The following is a 20,647-nucleotide window of genomic DNA, read 5'->3' as shown; positions in this document are numbered from 1 at the left end:
GTTGTGACAGCCACCCTCTCTGGGCAATGTAGGTGTTCCACTGAGACCCCAGAGCAAGTAGAGCATGAGCGCGTGAGCACCCTGTTGCGAGATTTTCTTCGGCTCAATCCCCCATGATTCTAGGGAAAACCCGATCCAATTGTGGATGAGAGATGGCGCTCCCAAGTGGAGAAGATGTTCAAGACCATGAGATGCACGACCCAGCAGCGGGTCTCATTGGTAGTGTATATACTTGAGGGTGAGGCCGAGTATTGGTGGGCCTCCGTCGCCTGTGCTGCGGGGCCTGATTTCGTTTGGACATGGGAGGACTTCGTGGACCGATTTGACCAGCAGTTCTTCCCCGACCACATCCGACAGCAACGTGCATTGGAATTCGAGACTCTGGCATAGGGGGATATGTCCGTAGCTCAGTACGCGTCTCGCTTTGTCACACTTTCTAGATATGCGCCATACTTGGTTGATGATGAGGGCTGGAAGGCCAGCCATTTTGAGAATGGCTTACGTTATGGCCTCAAGAGAGTTGTCGTTGGGCACATGCTCCTGACATTCAAGGAGGTAGTTTAGAAGGTCTAGGTCTACAAGGCAGAGTGGGCCAACTCGCAGAGGGTTCGCGATCAAAGAGGAGACCGAAAGAGGAAGGTCCCCTCCGGTGGTTCCCAGCGACACTATAGGAAATTGCTCTTTTACCGATGAAAAAATTCGTCGGTAAAAGATAATTTTTCGTCGGTAAAGAGTATTACCGACGAAATATGTATTCGGAAAAATCGTCGGTAGAAGACCGTGGGCAAAGGCTTTTAACGATGAAAAATCACTTCGTCGACAATGGTAAGACTTTTACCGATGAATTTTTTCGTAGGTAAAAAAATGTGGAAGAAACTTTCCCCTACAAAATTTTTCGTAGGTAAAAAATGTGAAGCTTGTTCGTCGCCAATTGTAAGACTTTTACTGATGAATTTTTTCTTAGGTAAAAAATGTGGACGAAACTTTTACCTACGAAATTTTTTGTAGGTAAAAAATGTGGAGATTGTTCGTCGACAATGGTAAGACTTTTACCTATGAAATTTTTCGTAGGTAAAAAATGTGGATGAAACTTTTACCTACGAAAGTTTTCATAGGTAAAAATCTGGATGAATCTTTTACCTACAAAATGTTTTGTAGGTAAAAAATGTGGATGAAACTTTTACCTACGAAATATTTCGTAGGTAAATATGTGGATGAACCTTTTACCTATAAAATATTTTGTAGGTAAAAATGTGGATGAACCTTTTACCTACAAAATATTTCGTAGGTAAAAAATGTGGATGGAACTTTTATCTACAAAATATTTCATTGGTAAAAGTCTCTTTTTTTTTTCAAAATTTAGGAAAAAATTCCTAATATACACCTGTTACAATATATTTCATCATATTCACATTCACATCCATCCAAACACAAACTACATCCATCCAAACACAAACCACATCCATACATACACAAACAATCTTATCCACATCACATTCATCCACGCACAAATACATATAAGTTTAACATTCGTATATAAAATAAATTATAAATAAAATACAAAAAATCACAAATATGAATGCAGAGGCAGTAGGGCATTAGATGAAGGCAAAAGTGGTGGGGCATCAGTGGGTAAGCATGCAGCGATAGCCTGAAACATTTTCTCCATCCGTCGCTCATGCTCCACTCGCATATCCTCGATCCTCCTCTCCTGCTCCTCCCTCTACCTCTCCCTCTCCAGCTAGTCTCTGATCTCGTCGACTACGACTCGCAGCTGGTTAACCTCTCTCTCTGCGATATCAACTCGGCGTAGGGCACCCTCACCAACGACGGATCGGCTAGAGGCAGCTCTAGCAGGTGCCATGAGCTTGACACCATGGCCAACCCCATGCACATATCTAGAACTGGTGCCAATCACCTCACTCAGGATCTCTAGCGCACTCCGCTGAGTACCATCGGGAGTGGGCTGACTACGTATGATGTCCATCGCCGCTTGTAATAAAAACAAATAAATTTTCATAACGAATGACATTATTATAATTCAATGTAATTAAATTTTACTATGTAAGAATTTTTACCTAATTCTCACTGGCTCTAAGATGTACCCAAGATCCCATCGCCTACTAACAGTAAGTCTCTCTGTAGAGGTCTACTAGTCCAGGCTCCTGGCCAGTGACAGAATCTCACTGTGAAATCGAAGGGCAATAGAGTTAATATAAATGCATGGAAAAAATATATCAACTTAATAATCGTCAGTAATTTCTTACCATATCATGATGAAGTCGTACAAATGACTTTGAACCAACTACGTGGTTCACTTCTAACTTTTCCCTGTTCGCAAAATTTATTCTGCTCCTCTTCTGAACACATTATTAATAATACATTGTTATTAATTGTGAATTTAATTGTTATCTTAAGATATCATAAATATGTAAATATTACCTGAAAAGACTCTTATGAAAATCTCTTGCAGAGTATCCGCTAGTCGTCAAGGGTCACGTGCGGCGGTGTGGACAGTATAGCCTCCCGTGGCTCCTGCACCGCTTGTACCGCTGGTGTAAGTCACCGCAATACTCTTTTAACCGTTCCTTGACCATGTCGTCGATGGTATGGGAAATGTACAGAAAACTCAAATCTAAGACAAATTTATCATGTAGTTTCGTAAATAATAGATTAAAGCAATAAACTTATTAAGAAAATAACTTAACCATAAATGAACTTTTACAAAACAAAATTTAATTTACTAAAATTTACTATAAGGCGCTAACGGATGAGCTGTCGCACATCATCTGTCACGTCTGCCCAACAGGGGGTGGTGGTGGGTATCAAAGACAGGCATAAGACACCGACCTCCGACGTAAACAACCTGGCATTGTCCCCAATAGGTCTAAGACAGTCCTGTGGAAACTCTACTGTCACCCTACCCTCATGCGTAAGTCGCTCTAAAACTAACCCACGCGTGGGTCCATGTCCTCGTCGGCTGGTCGACGATGCTATTGTAAAAGAAATATGTAAGTCTAAACATAAACAAAAGTCATTAAAAGAAATATATGTCTAGACTTACACGCAATGTCCGGTGTATGCGCGACTGAGGGATCAGATGCCTGTGATGCAACATGTGACGGCGATGTTGTCTCCGTTACATCACTGGTGGAAGGGGTAGATCCAGTGCGTGAATGACGTGATCTCCCACCTGGTGCCATCACTGAATATGTGCGAGCTACGAACTTATAAATTTAAACAATGTCAGTACAAGTGGAATATACTAAACAATTATACAAGTAGTGTTGATGGTAGAATGCATTTATGCTTATGCTTAAAGAGATAATTAAAATATGATTAGACCATTACACTATAATGCAAGCAGAATATAATAAAACTCTAAACATTCTAGTAAAATTTAGAAATTCCATTACTTATTGTCATTCTATATTAAATACATGTATTTCATTGTAATATAAAACAACTTTGAGATAAACTATTCGAAGTACTCCCTGCATAAGTTATCATACGCTTCAGAAGTATATGTCAAGCTGTGTGAAGCGCTCGACATTATTACAGGCAACATGCCAGTCATAATAGGAGAAATCTGGTCTCTCAGGACTCCATTCAGATATGCAAGTGACAAAACCACATCTTCCATACAAAGTTTCTTGCGGTTATATTCCTCCATCAGCTTTGGAATTTCTTTGAAATTGTATAATCTTTCAACGGAGTCATCGTCAATATATTCCTCCCTACACTCATCGACCAAACCGGTTATCTCTTTGGCCCTACAAGAAGAAGATAGGGCTGAAAAGTCCATCTACAACAGCTAATGAAGTATGCTAAGTACTTTCACTACACTCCGGTTTGAGGAGGACATGATCAGAAATTGACTCAACTGCAAATGTGGATTATAAACAAATCAATTAAAGGAATAAATCATGACTTACAATTTTCACGTATAGATGTAATACATAAATTATTCGAATTGGAAAATGGCATGTAAATCATGTGTACATTTAATAATCGTCGTCTATATCACTATCGCTTAGGACTATTTCTTCTTCACCATCACTATCGCTGATCAGTATTTCCTCTTCATCGTCTGCAACATCATCATCAATCAAACCACTATAATCTCTAACAATATCATGTATTATTGAGGCATCAACATGATTAGGTGGCACATCATCTCTGTCTAATTGCACCACATCAATATCAACATTTGGATCAGTCCCTCTATCCCCAGATGGCATGTCTTCTTGATATGTTTGTTCAACCCTAGACGTTTCATTTCTTCCATCCTCGCTATCTTCAACTTCTGGTACGGGAACGTCAAATATGTTCATGGGCTTTATTTTCTGCACCATGTGCCAAGAGGCGCCTAACTTGGTGTCAGCGAGGTAAAATACTTTTTCGACTTGGCTGGCGAGGACAAATGGGTCATCCTTAAACCACTTCCGAGATAAATTTATGTTCATAAAGTAGTCGTCAGTCTATATTCCCAACTTCTTATTTCCAATGTCCCACCAATCACATTTAAATAAGTACACCCACTTTCTCATACAATAACTCAGCTTAATAATATCTGTCAAAATGTCATAAAAGTCAATTTCTACCTCCTCATGTGTTCCCTTTACAACCACCCCGCTATTTTGTGTGGTCTTATACTTCTCACGCTCTTCAGTGTGGAACCGAATTCCATTTACAATACAACCTGTATATCTATATACACGTTTATCAGGGCCACACGCCAGTGAGTAAAGTGCATCAGACGCATCCGTAGAGTTGGTAGCGTGCAACGTCTTCATCTATTATCAAGTACAGAATGTAATTGTTTAGGGATTTTCTTAGATTTACATATTGCGCAATACAACAAAATTTTAAGTGTGGTGAGATACAAGGTGAAATCTTACATGTTTTTCGAACCATTCTAGAAACTGATCCTTATGCATTCGATCATAATTTGTCGGATATTAGGACTTCATCTCCTCGATGTGTTCGCTACACATAATTGGCACGTCATCGGCAAGAAATATTAAGATTATCGTATGTAGAGATATAATTATCAAGGGAAGAGTTACTCTAAGTACGACTCTATTTCTTCACAATTATGCAATACATACCACCGCTCTTTTGCTTGATCCCCAAGGTCCATATCCTGAAATGTCGGGGATCTTAAAGGACAAACGTTATGTACGAATATAGATATAAGTCCTTGTTCATGCTCCTGCCCTTCATCGGCATTCTGATCTTCTTAATTGAATCTAGTCTTTATGCCACGAAGATACATGGAGCAAAATGTCAGGCACTCATTATTAATGTAAGCCTTAGAAATGGATCCCTCTGGACGTGCCTTATTCCTCACAAATCGTTTTAGTGTGTGAAGGTATCTATACACAAAACCACTATGTTATACGTATGAAAACATGGATATATGTAGTTTATAGAATGAATAAAAATTTTAATAGGTTCTACCACCTTTCAATCGGATACATCCAACGATATTGTACTAGGCCTGCAAGCTTCGCCTCATGCGGTAAGTGAATCACTGGGTGTACAATGAAATAAAAATATAGGTAAAAATATTTTTTCAAGTTTGCAAATGATTACGACAATGTCTCTCTCTAGTCATTTAGTAACCTCTACATTTAACGATTTCGAACACAAATGCTTAAAGAATATCCCTAACTCAATCAGCGCTACACTGATATCTTTGCTCAGGAATCCACAAATCGCAACTAGTAGTAGACATTGTAGAAGGACGTGACAATTATGACTTTTCATTCCTGTTACCTTACAGTCCGTAATGTTTACGCACTAGGATATATTTGACGCATACCCATCGAAAAACTTCACCGATCTCAACCATTCATATATACACTTTTTCTCTAGTTTTATCAATGTGTAGTAGGCTACTGGTATACTATATGAATTTTCATGTAGTTGTAAGTGCAACTCTTTCCTTAAACCTATTGCTTGTAGATCCAAACGAGCCTTAAAACTGACTTTTGTTTTCTTCTCTATGTTCATCAATGTTCCGAAGACATTATCACATATATTCTTCTTAATATGCATGACATCCAAGTTGTGTCGCAATTTCAGATCACTCCAATAAGCAACTAAAAAAATGCTCTTCTTCCTCCAGTTATAGTCCAATATTGTACGTTTCCTCCTCTTCAAGTGCGATGCCTTACCAAATCTAACTTCTCTAATGTTACTCAGTTGTTGTATCACATTTTCTCCAGATAACTCTTTCGGGGGTGGCGTATGTTCTTGTATGCCATCAAAGATCATTGTCTTCCTGCGCCAACTATGATCACTCGGAAGGAAGTGACGATGACCCATATAACATATTTTTTTTACCATGCTTCAATGACAATGAACAAGTTTCAATACTACATGTAGGATAAGCCAACTTTCCCTTCAGACAAATTTCCATACGTGGGGAAGTCATTTATTGTCCACAAGACCGCTGCATGCAATCGAAATGTCTGTCCTACAAATGCGTCATACGTCTGTACATCTTGACTCCACAACTCGTTTAACTCATCTATGAACGGTCGCAAATACACATCAATATCATTCCCAAGTGACCTGGGTCCAAGAATAAGTAATGACATTATGAAAAATGACTCCTTCATACACAACCAAGGAGATAAATTGTGGGCATAAATACCACTTACTACATACTGTACGAGCTACTCATATTACCAAATGGATTAAAATCATCACTTACAAGACCTATTCGAACATTGCAAGAATCCTCTGCAAACCAGTCATATTGCTTGTCAAAATTTTGCCAGGTTTCAGAGTCCGTAGGGTGCCTCAGTGTACTATTATCATGAACGTGTTTCTCCTTATGCTACCTCATATCTTCAGCCGTCTTGCGAGACATAAACAATCATTGCAATCTGAGTTTCAATGGGAAGTACCTTAACACCTTTTGCGAGATTTTCTTCTGCTTGGCTTCGTCATACTTCCACCTAGACTCTCCACATTCTGGACACTCTTCAATATTTTCATGCTCTTTCCAATATAATACACAATCATTTATACATGCATGTTTAGGGATGTAACTAAGGCCCAAGTCTCGCATCAAGGATTTTACCTCGTACTGAGACTTAGGCAATGTCTTACCGTCCAGTAATGCTTCTTTCAACAAGTCAAGCAACATGTCGAACGATTTGTTACTCCAATGATTTATTGTCTTCAAATGAAGTAACCTTGTAAGAAAATTCAACTTGGAGAAGTTCTCATACCCCAAATAAAGTGGATGTTGCGCATCCATCAACAACTTACTAAACTTTTCTGACTCGACATCACCCATAGGAGGAATATCTTGGCTACTACTTGTCGCTACAAAATCACTATCCGTAATTATTCCCCTGAACACATCCCTTATGATATCTTGCATTTCGTCAACGTCTTCATCCTCGTCATCTGGCACAATTGGGTCAACAAGGACTTCAGTGGCCTTAACTCTTTGGTGGATATCTTCACCACGATGGATCCACAGAGTGTAATCCTGGTCAATCCCAACTATGAACAAATCGTCTTTTACTTTGTCTAAAGTCTTATAAACCATGTTCTTCCATTTTCGACATGAACACCTAATCCTATTGCCCGAATCTGCTTGATTTCGCGCAAATTCCATGAACTCTTGAACACCTTATTTATACTTTGGGCCAAACATGTTCTTAGCTCGTATCCAACTCTTATCCATCTTTACAATGAAAAGACTAGAGTCAGTTTACGAAAATAAGTTTAAGATTAGGTTAGGGTTATAGGTTTAGGATTAGGTGTAGGTTTAGGTTTAGGGATTTGAGAATACGTTTAGGTTTTCGGTTTAGGTTTAGGCTTTAGGTTATAGGTTATAGGTTTAGGTTATAGATTTAGGTTTAGGTTTAGGTTAGGTTATAAGTTATAGGTTATAAGTTATAGGTTTAGGTCATAGGTTTAGGTTAAGGTTATAGGTTATAGGTTTAGGTTAAGGTTATAGGTTTATGTTATAGGTTTATGTTTAGGTTAATGTTATAGGTTATAGGTTTAGGTTTAGGTTTAGGTTAAGTTTATAGGTTATAGGTTTAGGTTAAGGTTTAGGTTATAAGTTTAGGTTATAGGTTATAGGTTAATGTTTAAATTATAGGTTAAGGTTATAGGTTATAGGTTTAGGTTAAGGTTATAAGTTTAGGTGGTTTAGGTTTAGGTTTAAGTTATAGCTTATAGGTTTAGGTTATATGTTATAGGTTATAGGTTTAGGTTAAGGTTATAGGTTTATGTTATAGGTTTATGTTTAGGTTAATGTTATATGTTATAGGTTTAGGTTAAGGTTTAGGTTATAAGTTTAGGTTATAGATTATAGGTTAAGGTTTAGGTTATAGGTTATAGGTTATAGGTTAAGGTTATAGGTTATAGGTTTAGGTTAAGGTTATAGGTTTAGGTGGTTTAGGTTTAGGTTTGAGTTATAGGTTTAGGGATTTGAGAATAGGTTTAGGTTATAGGTATAGGTTTAGGTTAATGTTATAGGTTATAGGTTTAGGTTTAGGTTTAGGTTTAGGTTAAGGTTATAGGTTTAGGTTTATGTTTAGGTTAAGGTTATAGGTTATAGGTTTAGGTTATAGGTTATAGGTTATAGGTTTAGGTTTAGGTTGGGGAGTTGAGATTAGGATTAGGTGTAGGTTTAGGTTTAGAGATTTGAGAATACGTTTAGGTTTTAGGTTTAGGTTTAGGTTTAGGTTAGGTTATAGGTTTAGGTTATAGGTTATAGGTTATAGGTTTAGGTTTAGGTTATAGGTTTATGTTATAAGTTTAGGTTTAGGTTAATGTTATAGGTTATAGGTTTAGGTTTAGGTTAAGGTTATAGGTTATAGGTTTAGGTTAATGTTTAGGTTTAGGTTAAGGTTTAGGTTATAAGTTGAGGTTATAGGTTATAAGTTTAGGTTATAGGTTATATGTTATAGGTTAAGGTTAAGGTTATAGGTTTAGGTCATAGGTTTAGGTTATAGGTTATAGGTTATAGGTTTAGGGATTTGAGAATAGGTTTAGGTTTAAGTTTAGGAATTCGGGTTCGGGTTTAGGTTATATGTTTGGGTTTAGGTGTAGGTTTAAGTTAAGTGAATTAAGTTTAGGTTATAGGTTTAGGTTTAGGCTTAGGCTTTAGGGATTCATATTCGGGTTCGGAATCGAGTTTAGGTTTGGGTTTTCAAGTTTAGGTTTAGGTTTAGGTTAGGGAGTTGAGATTAGGATTAGCTGTAGATTTCGGTTTAGGGATTTGAGAATATGTTTAGGTTATAGGTTTAGGTTTAGGTTATAAGTTATAGGTTATAAGTTTAGGTTTAGGTTTAGGTTAGGTTATAGGTTATAGGTTATAGGTTATAGGTTATAGGTTTAGGTTTAGGTTTAGGTTATAGGTTTAGGTTAAGGTTATAGGTTTAGGTTTAGGTTTAGGTCATAGGTTTAGGTTTAGGTTTAGGTTATAGGTTAAAGGTTTAGTTTTGATGTGGTACACTTGAGTTTTGGATCTGCATCATTTTTGGTAATACGCCCTAAAATGATATGACGAAATAGATGGACAGCATGGATATAATAGAAATACATCAAAGCTTTTTATATGTCAATTAATCCATTCATAAGATGCATCCAATCTGGATAAACATATCCCCAAATCATCATGCCATTCCATTTGGAGAGATCATTTTAAGGCATGAGCTGAAGAATGGGGAGATCCAAAGTTCAAGTGGACCTCGAAACTAATTGGGGCCACAAAAGTTTTCGATCAAGATGATATTTGTGTTATCCCTTCTTCCAGTCTAGGTTTGTGTGAACTTACCAACAGGTTAGATCTCAAATAACCATCATGGTGGGTCCTAGGAAGGAATCAATGGTCGAGGGCACTGTCCCCACCATGATGTTTAGCTTTAGATGTAGGCTTAAGTTTAGGGTTATACTAGGGTCTACTCCATCAATTTTGAGCTAATACATAAACACGGGCTTGTCTAAATGGTCAGGCCACTCCAATGTTGTCTATAGGAAATGGATAGCTTTATCATGGTCATAACAGTGGTTCCCACTTTTCAGGGACCCCCGTTCAATATCCGGATAGCTCCGACGCGCATCCGGGTCTGCTCCATCAATTCTGAACTAATACATAAATACAGGTCTGTCCAAATGGTCAGGCCACTCCAATACTGTTCATAGGAAATGAACAGCTTCATCATGGTCATAACAGCGGTTCCCACCTTCTAGGGACCCCCGTTCAACATCCAAATAGCTCTGATGCACATCTAGGTCTGCTCCATCAATTTTGAGCTCATATAATTAAATCCTAAATTAGTTACCCATCCAAGGTTGGATATATTGTAATATTTTCATATTCCCATTTAAACGTCCACGCCGAAAATCCGGCAGCATCTCCTTATGCCTCTCCAGATAAGTTGATCTTACGTTACATTCCAATGCCAAATATCTAAAGCAATGTAAAGATATTTGACATTGGATACTGAACGGAAGAAACATATCCAGAGAGAAACGAGGAGATGGACCATGGATCAGGTATGAACATTTAAATAGATTATGTAATGCCCCAAACTTTTCATCATCTTAATAAGGAAAGTTTCAGCGTTACCCTAGAATTCAATGTAAAATATGTGGAGTATCGTACACCAATCCAACAATCCAGACTTACAAATATAACCATTAGGAATGATCCTCATTCATAAATCAGATCATTCGACCATTGATCATAGGGAATACTTAGAAACATGAACACAACCATTTGGAATGGTTAGATTTCACAAAACTCTTATATCTACATTAAGTACAAAATTGCCATTAACATAGACCCATGATTCTAGACCACATGGTTTCCACAATCCATTTGACCCGAAACATTATGCCATGCCTTTGTGTCACAAGTTAGCCATACACGTTGGATTTCAACACCTGGATCACTGTAAAAATAGTCCAATGGATAGATTATACATTAACCAATGATTTGGGGCCCGCCTGAGCTATGGATATACTTTAATATTGGGCTCAACCCCTTAAATTAGATGAAAAAATGAATGGATGGTGTAGATTGCTCATATACATCACAATGGACCCCACTTAGTATCATGTGTGTACACAACACACTGTAGCCACACCACACTGAGTGGGGAGCACGGTCAAACCAAGCTTGACCTGTGCTCCTCACACAAAAGCAAAGGAGCCTCTCGCCAGCAGGATCCCATTGCGGAAAACAGGGACCTGCGGCTGATCGGAAGGACCATCATCCCGGGCTAGAAGACCAAATCTAGACCAACCATTAGGCGTTAATGGACCGGCTGATCCAAGCTTAGGAGAGAAGTTCGTTCATGAATAGTAAGATCGGCTTCAAACCGTTCAAACGGGAGATAGATGGTTCCAGGAAAGATATTGCATATCACCACAGATTCGATCCAAACCATGACCTCTAGGGCTGAGATTCCAAAGGAAACCTAATGGAAGGAGTGGATTTTCCCAGAAATCGGGAAATATGGCCCCACAGGTATCACCGCAATCGGCAATACGCAGACTGCGAGCATCCACGAGATCCGGCGCGATGAACATCAAAACAGGACATCAGGGACATGATCCTGACCATCCAAATTCATGATATGTGAGTCCCGACCCCGTCCAAGAAGTAGGATCGGAAGGACGGAATGATCAGCCAGCCCAGATCCGATCCGACGCGCGCAGGTCGGTTTCCAAGATTTGCCGCACCAAAACAGGGACCTGGGTAAGGGATTTTCTAGAATTCCATCTGCGATAAACAGGGTCGGTGCAAAGACTGCAACCAACCTAGCAACCCCCTCAAACACTATAAAAGACCCTCGCCCAGCACTCGAAAGAATTAACGAGAGAGAGAGAGAGAGGAAGAAACGGGAGAGAAAACCCCCCCCCCCCCCCCCCCCATCAACAAGAAGGGGAAAGCTTCAGCTTTCCCAGCCACTATTAGGAATTTCTAAAGAAATCCTGAGTCCGATTGGGAAAGAATAAGACAGGTTCACGTCTTCCCTCCATCCTTCTTCCTTTTCTGATTTTATTCCTTTTCTTGCTTCCAAAACAACAAGACGTGTGAACGGCTTACCGAGTCAGCTCGGTGGATCTGTGTGCCTGATGGCACACTCAGAATCAGAACTTAAACACGGGATTTTCCCTTAATCAATACTACGAAAATCTAATTTTTACTTAACCATGTATACTAGGATGAGATTAAAACCTTAAAGTGTGGTCGAACGTTTAACTGAGATTAGACGAGCAGACAATTGAAGGTGAGGGTTTTATCCTTTAAGCTTACAATACTTTAAGTTGATTTATTTATTCTTCCCTTTATTTGTATTCCTATTATTTCATCTGGCCTCTTTCGTGCCTTTTACTATATGAATTATCCTGTATTTCATGTTTACATGTTTTCTGGGAATTATCTTATCAATTGATTTATTTTATATCATTGGCCCTTTTGGGATTATGGCATGATGTCAAATACAAGTAAATTCTCTGAATTTATGTGAGGCCATGGATACAAGCCTTATCCCTGCCTTATCAAATTTATTGAGTTAGCCCTGCCACTTGTCTTTTTATTTGACTTGGCCCTGCCACTCGTCTCTTTATTTGAGTTGGCTCTGCCACTTGTCCCTGTATTGAGTTGGCCATTGCCACTCTCTTTATTATTGAGTTGACCATTGTCACTCTCCTCTTATTACGTTGGTCATTGCCACTTTTGTTGAGTTGACCATTGTCACTCTTCTCTTTATTATGTTGGCCTTGTGCCGTCTATCTTTAAGGCTTGGGCATGTGTCTTGCTATTCCAGAACCTCCGTGATTCAATTTATATTCTCCGTGATTCGGTTTATATTCTTTATAAGTGCAAGTGATGTGTTAAGGGGTATCACAACTAGTGATTCAGATATCTTATCATGGACGTAACGCGTTACGGGTAGCGGCCCTCTTGGTCAGCACATAATTCCGTGAGTTGGTTGGCGTGGTTTACAATCGATGTATATAAATCGACATACGTGTTACAACAACTTTTTAGGATTGAATGTCACAAATAATCACTCCATGAACACATCGTGTTACGTAAATCCCCCAACCGCGTGTTGTGTTGCCTTGAGATGTTCGCATAAATGCACGTTAGTGTTGGCCATGCCGGCGAATATCTGTAGTTATTGGATGCGGGTCGAGTTGGATTTTCTATGAATTATATTCCACATTGTGATGATCACTACGTATGATGAGCCCCACACACTATGCTAGGCATGTATTTCATATAAGTTGTTGCGCATGCTGATACCTCACATATTAGTGGAGTACGAGACATATCAGAATCATTACTTTACTTTTTATAAATTTCTTGAATTATTGTTGGTCTTAAAGGATAACTTTCACTATGAGTAGGGCATTGACCCTCTCCCAACCTTATAGATGATGCAGGTGACGAACAAATAGAAGAACTGGCGGATCACTGACCCGAGGAAGAACACGACGAATAAAATAGAGAATAGGAATTAGTTTTATTTACGTTTCCGCTATTAATGGAGTTTATGTTATGCTCCCATTGTGAGAGCCTTTGACAGTTTATTTACTTCCTTTTGGAATAAGAAAGACAGTTAATTTCATTTTTATGGTTGGTTTCCATTAAAAGTGTAAATGAATGTAATGTCAATAGGAGAAAATCTCAGGGCAAGTCCTCGAGACGTTCTCACTTTACATTATTAACACCCGGTTTCCTCGAACACGACTACAAGCTCTGGCTGTGAAAATTGGGGATGTTACCGATTATATGAAAGCATACTATCCGTCTAACCTTGAACTGTACAAAATGAGACAATTTGAGCGATTTCTATGCCACCAAAAACACACCATATCTATGTATGGCCCCATAGAAATCCTCAAATGGGTAACTAATTATCTAACTTACAAATCACAATTACAAGTCACAACTATAAATTAACTAATCACAATAATAATTTAAGACAAAAAAATGTAATATACAAGCTCATTAAGGTTTACAAGGACAATTTTAGGCAACAGAAGACAATGGAACAATATACACATTTTATCTTCATACTGAAAACAGAAATATAATGCTAAGTAAACAAACATTTATATCAAACTTTTACGTGAAAGAAAAGCTCTAGAATGTAATATCTTAATGTCAAATAAAAGACTTCAATTGATATTTTTTTATCCCGGTACTTTGATGGGCATAGGACAACTTTTGCTGAAGCAAGCCTTACACAGGCCTTGTCCATAGTACTGAAAGATGAGAAAGTCCTGCTACTATTAGCTACTTAAAATAAGAGATTTAATTCATATGCGAATGATAAATGTAAAATGAAGATAAGGATGCCCATCGCCATGAGATGAAAAAGTTCGTCATGTTAGTAGGCCTACAAATACCTTGAAAGTTAGAGAAAGTATGTTTTATGCCAAATATCTACTATGCAAAACCAAAGAGAAAAACAATGAAGAGTAACAAACTAGGGATAGTGGCAGTGGCTTGTATAGAACAAAAGTGATTTAAGACTATCATCTTTCATATATAATTGATGCTAGGCCCTGCACAGTATACTTGGCTTGCTTCCTGAGTACCCTCTAAAGATAGCCTTTCTAATAGAATGTCTACTAATTAACCTGCAAAACCTGCAATTAAAACACTAAAAGATATCAAAAGAATACTTAGTACGAGAAGCTTGAACTTCTATTGAGTTAAAGATCTCTTTGGCTTGCACGTAGAGATCTTTGCCAGTTGTTCATGGATGGTTCCACCGGCCCTTAATAAAACATGCATAATGGAAACTAAAAGTGATTCGGAAACATCTGCGTACATTTGCTATCAAAAGACTCAAGACAGATGACTAACATCGGCTTACATATGTCATGGAAAGACTCCAGACAGATGACTGACATATTATAGAGTGAAAAAGTCATTCATGATATCAAAGAGGATTAAGAGAATAATAACAATACAAGGATTTCACAATGGTTGACAGAAGCTAACCAGTAAGGCTCATGTTAAGATAATAATAATAATATCCGTGTTAAGATGCAGGAAGCTACAATATGTTAAGATGTGAGCTTTTCTATCACTTCCTAGTAAATCAACTTTAAAAAAAAAAACCAAATAGATGGAATGGATGCTGGAATGAATAGGATGAAACCTAAAATGTGCTGAAGTCCAACTACAGTAATGATTCACGCACACAGTTAAGGCCCAAGATCTAAATCAATATATACATATATAGACCTTAACTTTCTACAAATATTGAGTTACTGAACTATGGTGTATGTGACCTGCCCCAAAAATCATGCTCTTCCACTCATAATCCAACATATGCGCGTACAGTCAATAGATGGCTAGAAACACTTACACAGTTTTATAAATTTAATATAAAAATAAATAATTTTAGAATTTTTAGAAAAAATTATTAAAATTTCCATAATAAAAAAATTTACTACAAAAATCATTTTATTGAAAAATAAATTTATCATTAAATATTTAAAATATGGTGCCAGTATGAAGGAATATAAACATATACATCATGATGGGATAGAAAAATGAGGGGAATATAAATCTCAGGTGGACCATACCATAGGAAAACAATAGTGATTGGATATCCACCATTAAAATTCTCCTAAGGCCCAATGTACTGTTTATTTGACATCCAATCTGTTGATCAGGTCGTATAGACCTAGATGAATGGAAAAAATGAAGATCAGCTTGATCCAAAACTTTTATGGCCCCCAAAAATTTTTTAATGGTCAACGTTCATTCAACACTGTTTTCCTGTAATGTGGTCTACTTGAGATTGGGATATACCTCATTTTTGGTCTCATACCATAAAATGATCTAGAAACATAGATGAACGGCATGGATGAAACACATACATCATGGTGGGGCCCACATAGCACCGACCATCAGCCATTGGCTGGTGGCAGGGGAGTAGCCAATCTGTTTTTTAAGTACATCCAAATGGGCCCTAAACCAAACCAGGGTTTGTTGGGTACTAGATTGGGTGGTTAAGGTTGCTTGATTGGTTAGATAGGCTGGGATATGACACGTCAAAAGAAGCATGTCTTATAATTTGGATGGTTTAGATTGATATTCATAAACGCCATATACGTGGACGATGAGACTAGAGATGGTGGTAAACTATCATGATGGTCATTTAAATGTGACCACGAGCATCATGACAATCGGTTCCTGCTTTCAAATCAAGAGAGGGTGACCCATGAAAATGTTAATCTTAGATATTTAATCTCATTAGTCAAACACACGTTTTCATTTCCCAGAAAAACATTTTGTTTTCTAGAGTCATGGAAAGATCACTGACTGGATAAAAACTTTCAAAACCATGACCAGCATATCTGTCCCAACTGGGGCCCACATGCTCTGATCCTCTGATGATCGCAACTGTCCATCTTCTGGATGATACTCTATATTGACCATAATAAAATTAAAAATTAGTTATTATTTTTTTTTAAAAGTAAGTTTAACACATGATTGATGAAATGTAATACATTGAAAAGCACATTTTCAATTACTCATATTTACAAAGTCTTTGCGTGACTCAACTTGGTAATTTATAACTAAATTAGAGAGCTTCAGCACATATTTAAAAATAGCTAATATATTATTTAAAAGTACCTCATACACACGGTCCCAATATGTTAGTGTAGCCAACATGTGCAATTTCAAAGCTGCACATCAGATGGGTCTGCTCTGTAAATGTTCTCAGCAATATTATCAATAATATCACCGGTATGTAGAACACTGAACTCATATCCAATGGATGTTCATCTTAATCCTTGAGTGGAAAATGGGCCGTGCAATGTGTGCCTCACGCTCTATTAGAACAGGCTGGGTGTACCAAAAGCCCGAATTTCAAAACCCCCAAATTCTAAATGTGAATAGGGTACCATAATCCCCAAATTCGAAGTGGGAGTTGGGTACCCAAATCACCAATTTCAAAACCACCGAATTCGATTTGGGATTAGGGTACCAAAATTCCCAAATTCAAAATGGGATTAGGGCACCAAAATCTCCAAATTTAAAATAGTAATAAGGTACCATAATCCCCAAATTCGAATAGGTATTTTTCCTAAGGGCCCGCCTTCATTTTGACGGTGCATGCTTGGGTCATCGTGTCCCATGCACTCGACACATTATGCTGTAAAGAAATGAAAAAGTCTAGAAGGCCCCTACAAGCACAGTAAAAGCACATGTGTAAACTGACCTTGTAAATATTCATGCTTCACGCAATTACAGCCACATGGGTTAGGGTTTTTACCTTTTGAGGTGAGAGGAAGGTTTGAGTTGGAGTCCCAATCCGGTTTTCGAGCTTTGAGGAGATAGATTGTGAGAGTTGAGATGAGAGATCACGAGTAGGATCTCCAATCGGGTTTCCGAGCTCTGAGGGGAGGGAGAGAGAGAGATAGAGAGAGAGAGAGAGAGAGAGAGAGAGAGAGAGAGACAGGGTGGAGAGATCAGAGAGAGAGGAAGAGAGAGAGAGAGGAGGGAGAGGATGCGTGAGAGATAGAGAGAGAGAGAGAGAGAGAGAGAGAGAGAGAGAGAGAGAGAGAGAGAGAGAGAGTAGCGTGAGAGTAGGAGACGCCCTACTTTCACTGACGTCACCAAGTTCTGTGGGCCCCACTATGATGTATTTGTTATATCCACACCGTCTATCCATTTTAAGTCATGAGGCAAAGAATGAGGCAGATAAAAAATTTGTAGTGGATCCCACCACAGAAAACAGCGGGGACAGTGATTCCCACCGTTGAAACTATCTTAAGGCCCATCGTAATGTTTATTTGAAATCCAACCTTTTCAAAAGTTAAAAAATACATGAAATAAGGGAAAACACAAATATCATCTTGATATAAAACTTTTGTTGCCTTTAGAAGTTTTAGTGGTGGGCGTCACTATCCCACTGTTTTCTGTGCTGGGGTCCACTGGAGCTTTGGATTTAAGTCATTCTTTGGATATTGCCCTAAAATGATCTCTCCAAATGGATGGATGGTGTGGATGTAAAACATACATCATGGTGGGGCCCCAAAATGAGAGGTATATAAATATCAGGTGGACCACACCACATGAAAACAACAGTGATTGGATATCCATCATTAAAATCCTCGTAAGGCCCACTATACTGTTTATTTGGCATTCAATCTATTTATTACGTCATACAGGCCTAGATGAAGGGGAAAAACAAAAATCATCTCGATCCAAAACTTTTATGGCCTCCAAAATGTTTTAAATGGTTGACGCTCATTTAACACTGTTTCCTATAATGTGGTCCATTTCAGATTGGGATATGCCTCATTTTTGGTCTCATGCCGTAAGATGATCTTTAAAAATAGATGGACGGCATGGATTACACGCATACATCATGGTGGGGCCCACAGAGCACCAACCACTAGACATTGGATGGTGTCAGGGGGAGTAGCCAATCCGTTTCCCTTATTTGTGGTGTGGTCCATTTAATCTTTGGATATGATTCATTTTTTAGATAATTCTCTAAAATGATCTCAAAAAATGGATGAACGGTGTGGGTTGATCCCAAATTTTCAATAAATCCAAAACTCAAGTGGACCATGCCACATGAAATAGTGTGGAATAATGATTTCCACAGTTGATACCTTCCTTGGGCCCACAGTAATGTTTATTTGTCATCTAACATGTTCATAATATCAAAAAGATATGAATGAAGGGAAAACACAAACATCAACTTGATCTAAAACTTATATGAATGTTATTTTTAATGGTGGGCGTTCAATCCCCACTTTGTAGTCCACTTAAGCCTTGGATCCGCCCCATTTTTTTGTTAATATCTTAAAATGATCTGAGAAAAGTGTTGAGCGGTATGGAGAAAGTCAATCCATGACTTGGGTGGGCCAAGAGCTTAAAAATAAAGTCAATCCATGGCTTGGGTGGGCCACACTACATAGTATAGTGGAGAGGGGTTTCCTTAAAACATTCATAATCATATATTGGGCCTGGCTAAATGTGATTCATAGATCCAACCCACTCATTATGTGTGTCCCACTTGGATGAGGGGTCAGACCAATTTTTAGCCACATCCAAAACTCATGTGGGCCCCACCAAGTGCTTTTATATTTTTTTGGATGTCTTCACATAGTTTTAGATGGTATGGCCCACTTGAGTTTCGTATACAGATGATTTTTGAGATATCTCATAACTTAAAGGGGACACATCAAATGCACAGTGTTGATGTTCGACACACATCATGATGGGCCCCGCAAAACTTAGGTTCTCACGAGGTCAGTAAGTTATGTCATAATTTTGACCAAAATAATTGGCCCATTTTACATGTTTGGTCCATTCACTCTATTTTATTGATCAATACCCTCAATTTGACTAGTTACTTGCCTCAATCAAGCTACATATGAGAAAGATATTGGGTATATAAGATTGATTAACAATTTTAGTGAAATTTGATTTAAATATATGAAGTTATTTACTCTTCAATCTGGACTGATTAGATTGTCCAAAAACGATTCAAGGTTCAATTAGTGGATATGCCTAATAATTTAGTTTTTTTTTTTTCACAGATAAGTTTCAATTTCCATTTAAAAATAACATTTTTTTTCAAAATGTATATTTTTTTCTCTTTTAACAAAATATCTTTTTTATTATAAAATATTTCCAAAAAAAAAAATACAAATTCTGAATTTTTTTTTTCAAAATCTCAAAATTTTCAAAATGCCGATTTTTTCTTCAAAAGCATCATTTTGTTTTCAAAATTTTTCTCAAACATTGTTAAAAATTTTAAACTTCTCAAAATTATTTTTCGTGTGATATTACAAATCATTTAAAAATTACTTTTTAATTATAAAAAAAATTCCACTCATATGATATAAAAACTATATATATATATATATATATATATATATATATATATATATTTATATATATATATATATATATATATATATATATATATATATATAAACATACTACCTTTACCGATGGTTTTTGTTCGTCGGTAAAAAACATTAGCGACGGTTATTACCGACGTTTTTTTTCGTCGGTTAAAAAACATTATTACCAACGGACTTTTTGGGTCATCGGGAATATTTATTTTTAGCGATGAAATAATCATCGGTACAAGTGTTTTTGCCGACAAAAAACATTTCATCGGTAAAAGTGTTCGGTTTTTTGTCGTGGTAAGAATTTTTGGTCGTGGCAGGAACACATTTACCGACGGACTATTTGGTTCATCGGGAATATTTATTTTTAGCGATGAAATAACCGTCGATAAAAGTGTTCGGTTTTTTGTCGTGGTGGGAATTTTTGGTCGTGGCGGGAACACATTTATCGACAGACTATTTGGTTCGTCGAGAATATTTATTTTTAGTGATGAAACCCTTGTCGGGAAAAGTTTTTTTACCGACGAAATATAATTTCGTCGGTAAAAGTAGTGTTTTACCCATGAAATTATTGTCGACGGAATAATTTTTATCGGTAAAAGGCTTATTTCTTGTAGTGCGACAGCAACACCAATCTCAATAGAGGCGCGCAAGCCGCCAGAGCACCAGCACCACCTCCGCGACAATTTACTGGTACTTACTTTAGATGCGGTGAGGTAGGACACCGTAAGCAGGAGTACGCCCG

General features: G+C 37.7%; 1 protein-coding gene across 1 annotated transcript; it reads right to left on the bottom strand.

Annotated features, from left to right (window-relative positions):
* Window positions 1-2,661: 2,661 nt before the first annotated feature.
* LOC131235260 (uncharacterized) lies at window positions 2,662-3,466 on the bottom strand. Its single transcript, XM_058232399.1, has 2 exons — window positions 3,065-3,466; window positions 2,662-2,993 (listed from the first exon to the last, which is right to left on the bottom strand). Exons 1-2 carry the CDS (start codon window positions 3,201-3,203, stop codon window positions 2,764-2,766), a joined length of 369 nt encoding a protein of 122 aa, XP_058088382.1. The 5' UTR covers window positions 3,204-3,466; the 3' UTR covers window positions 2,662-2,763.
* Window positions 3,467-20,647: the final 17,181 nt, after the last annotated feature.

Source organism: Magnolia sinica, chromosome 19 (assembly GCF_029962835.1).
Source record: "Magnolia sinica isolate HGM2019 chromosome 19, MsV1, whole genome shotgun sequence".
In the NCBI taxonomy this organism is placed as follows: Eukaryota; Viridiplantae; Streptophyta; class Magnoliopsida; order Magnoliales; family Magnoliaceae; genus Magnolia; species Magnolia sinica.
This window is presented reverse-complemented; position numbering and strand designations above follow the sequence as displayed.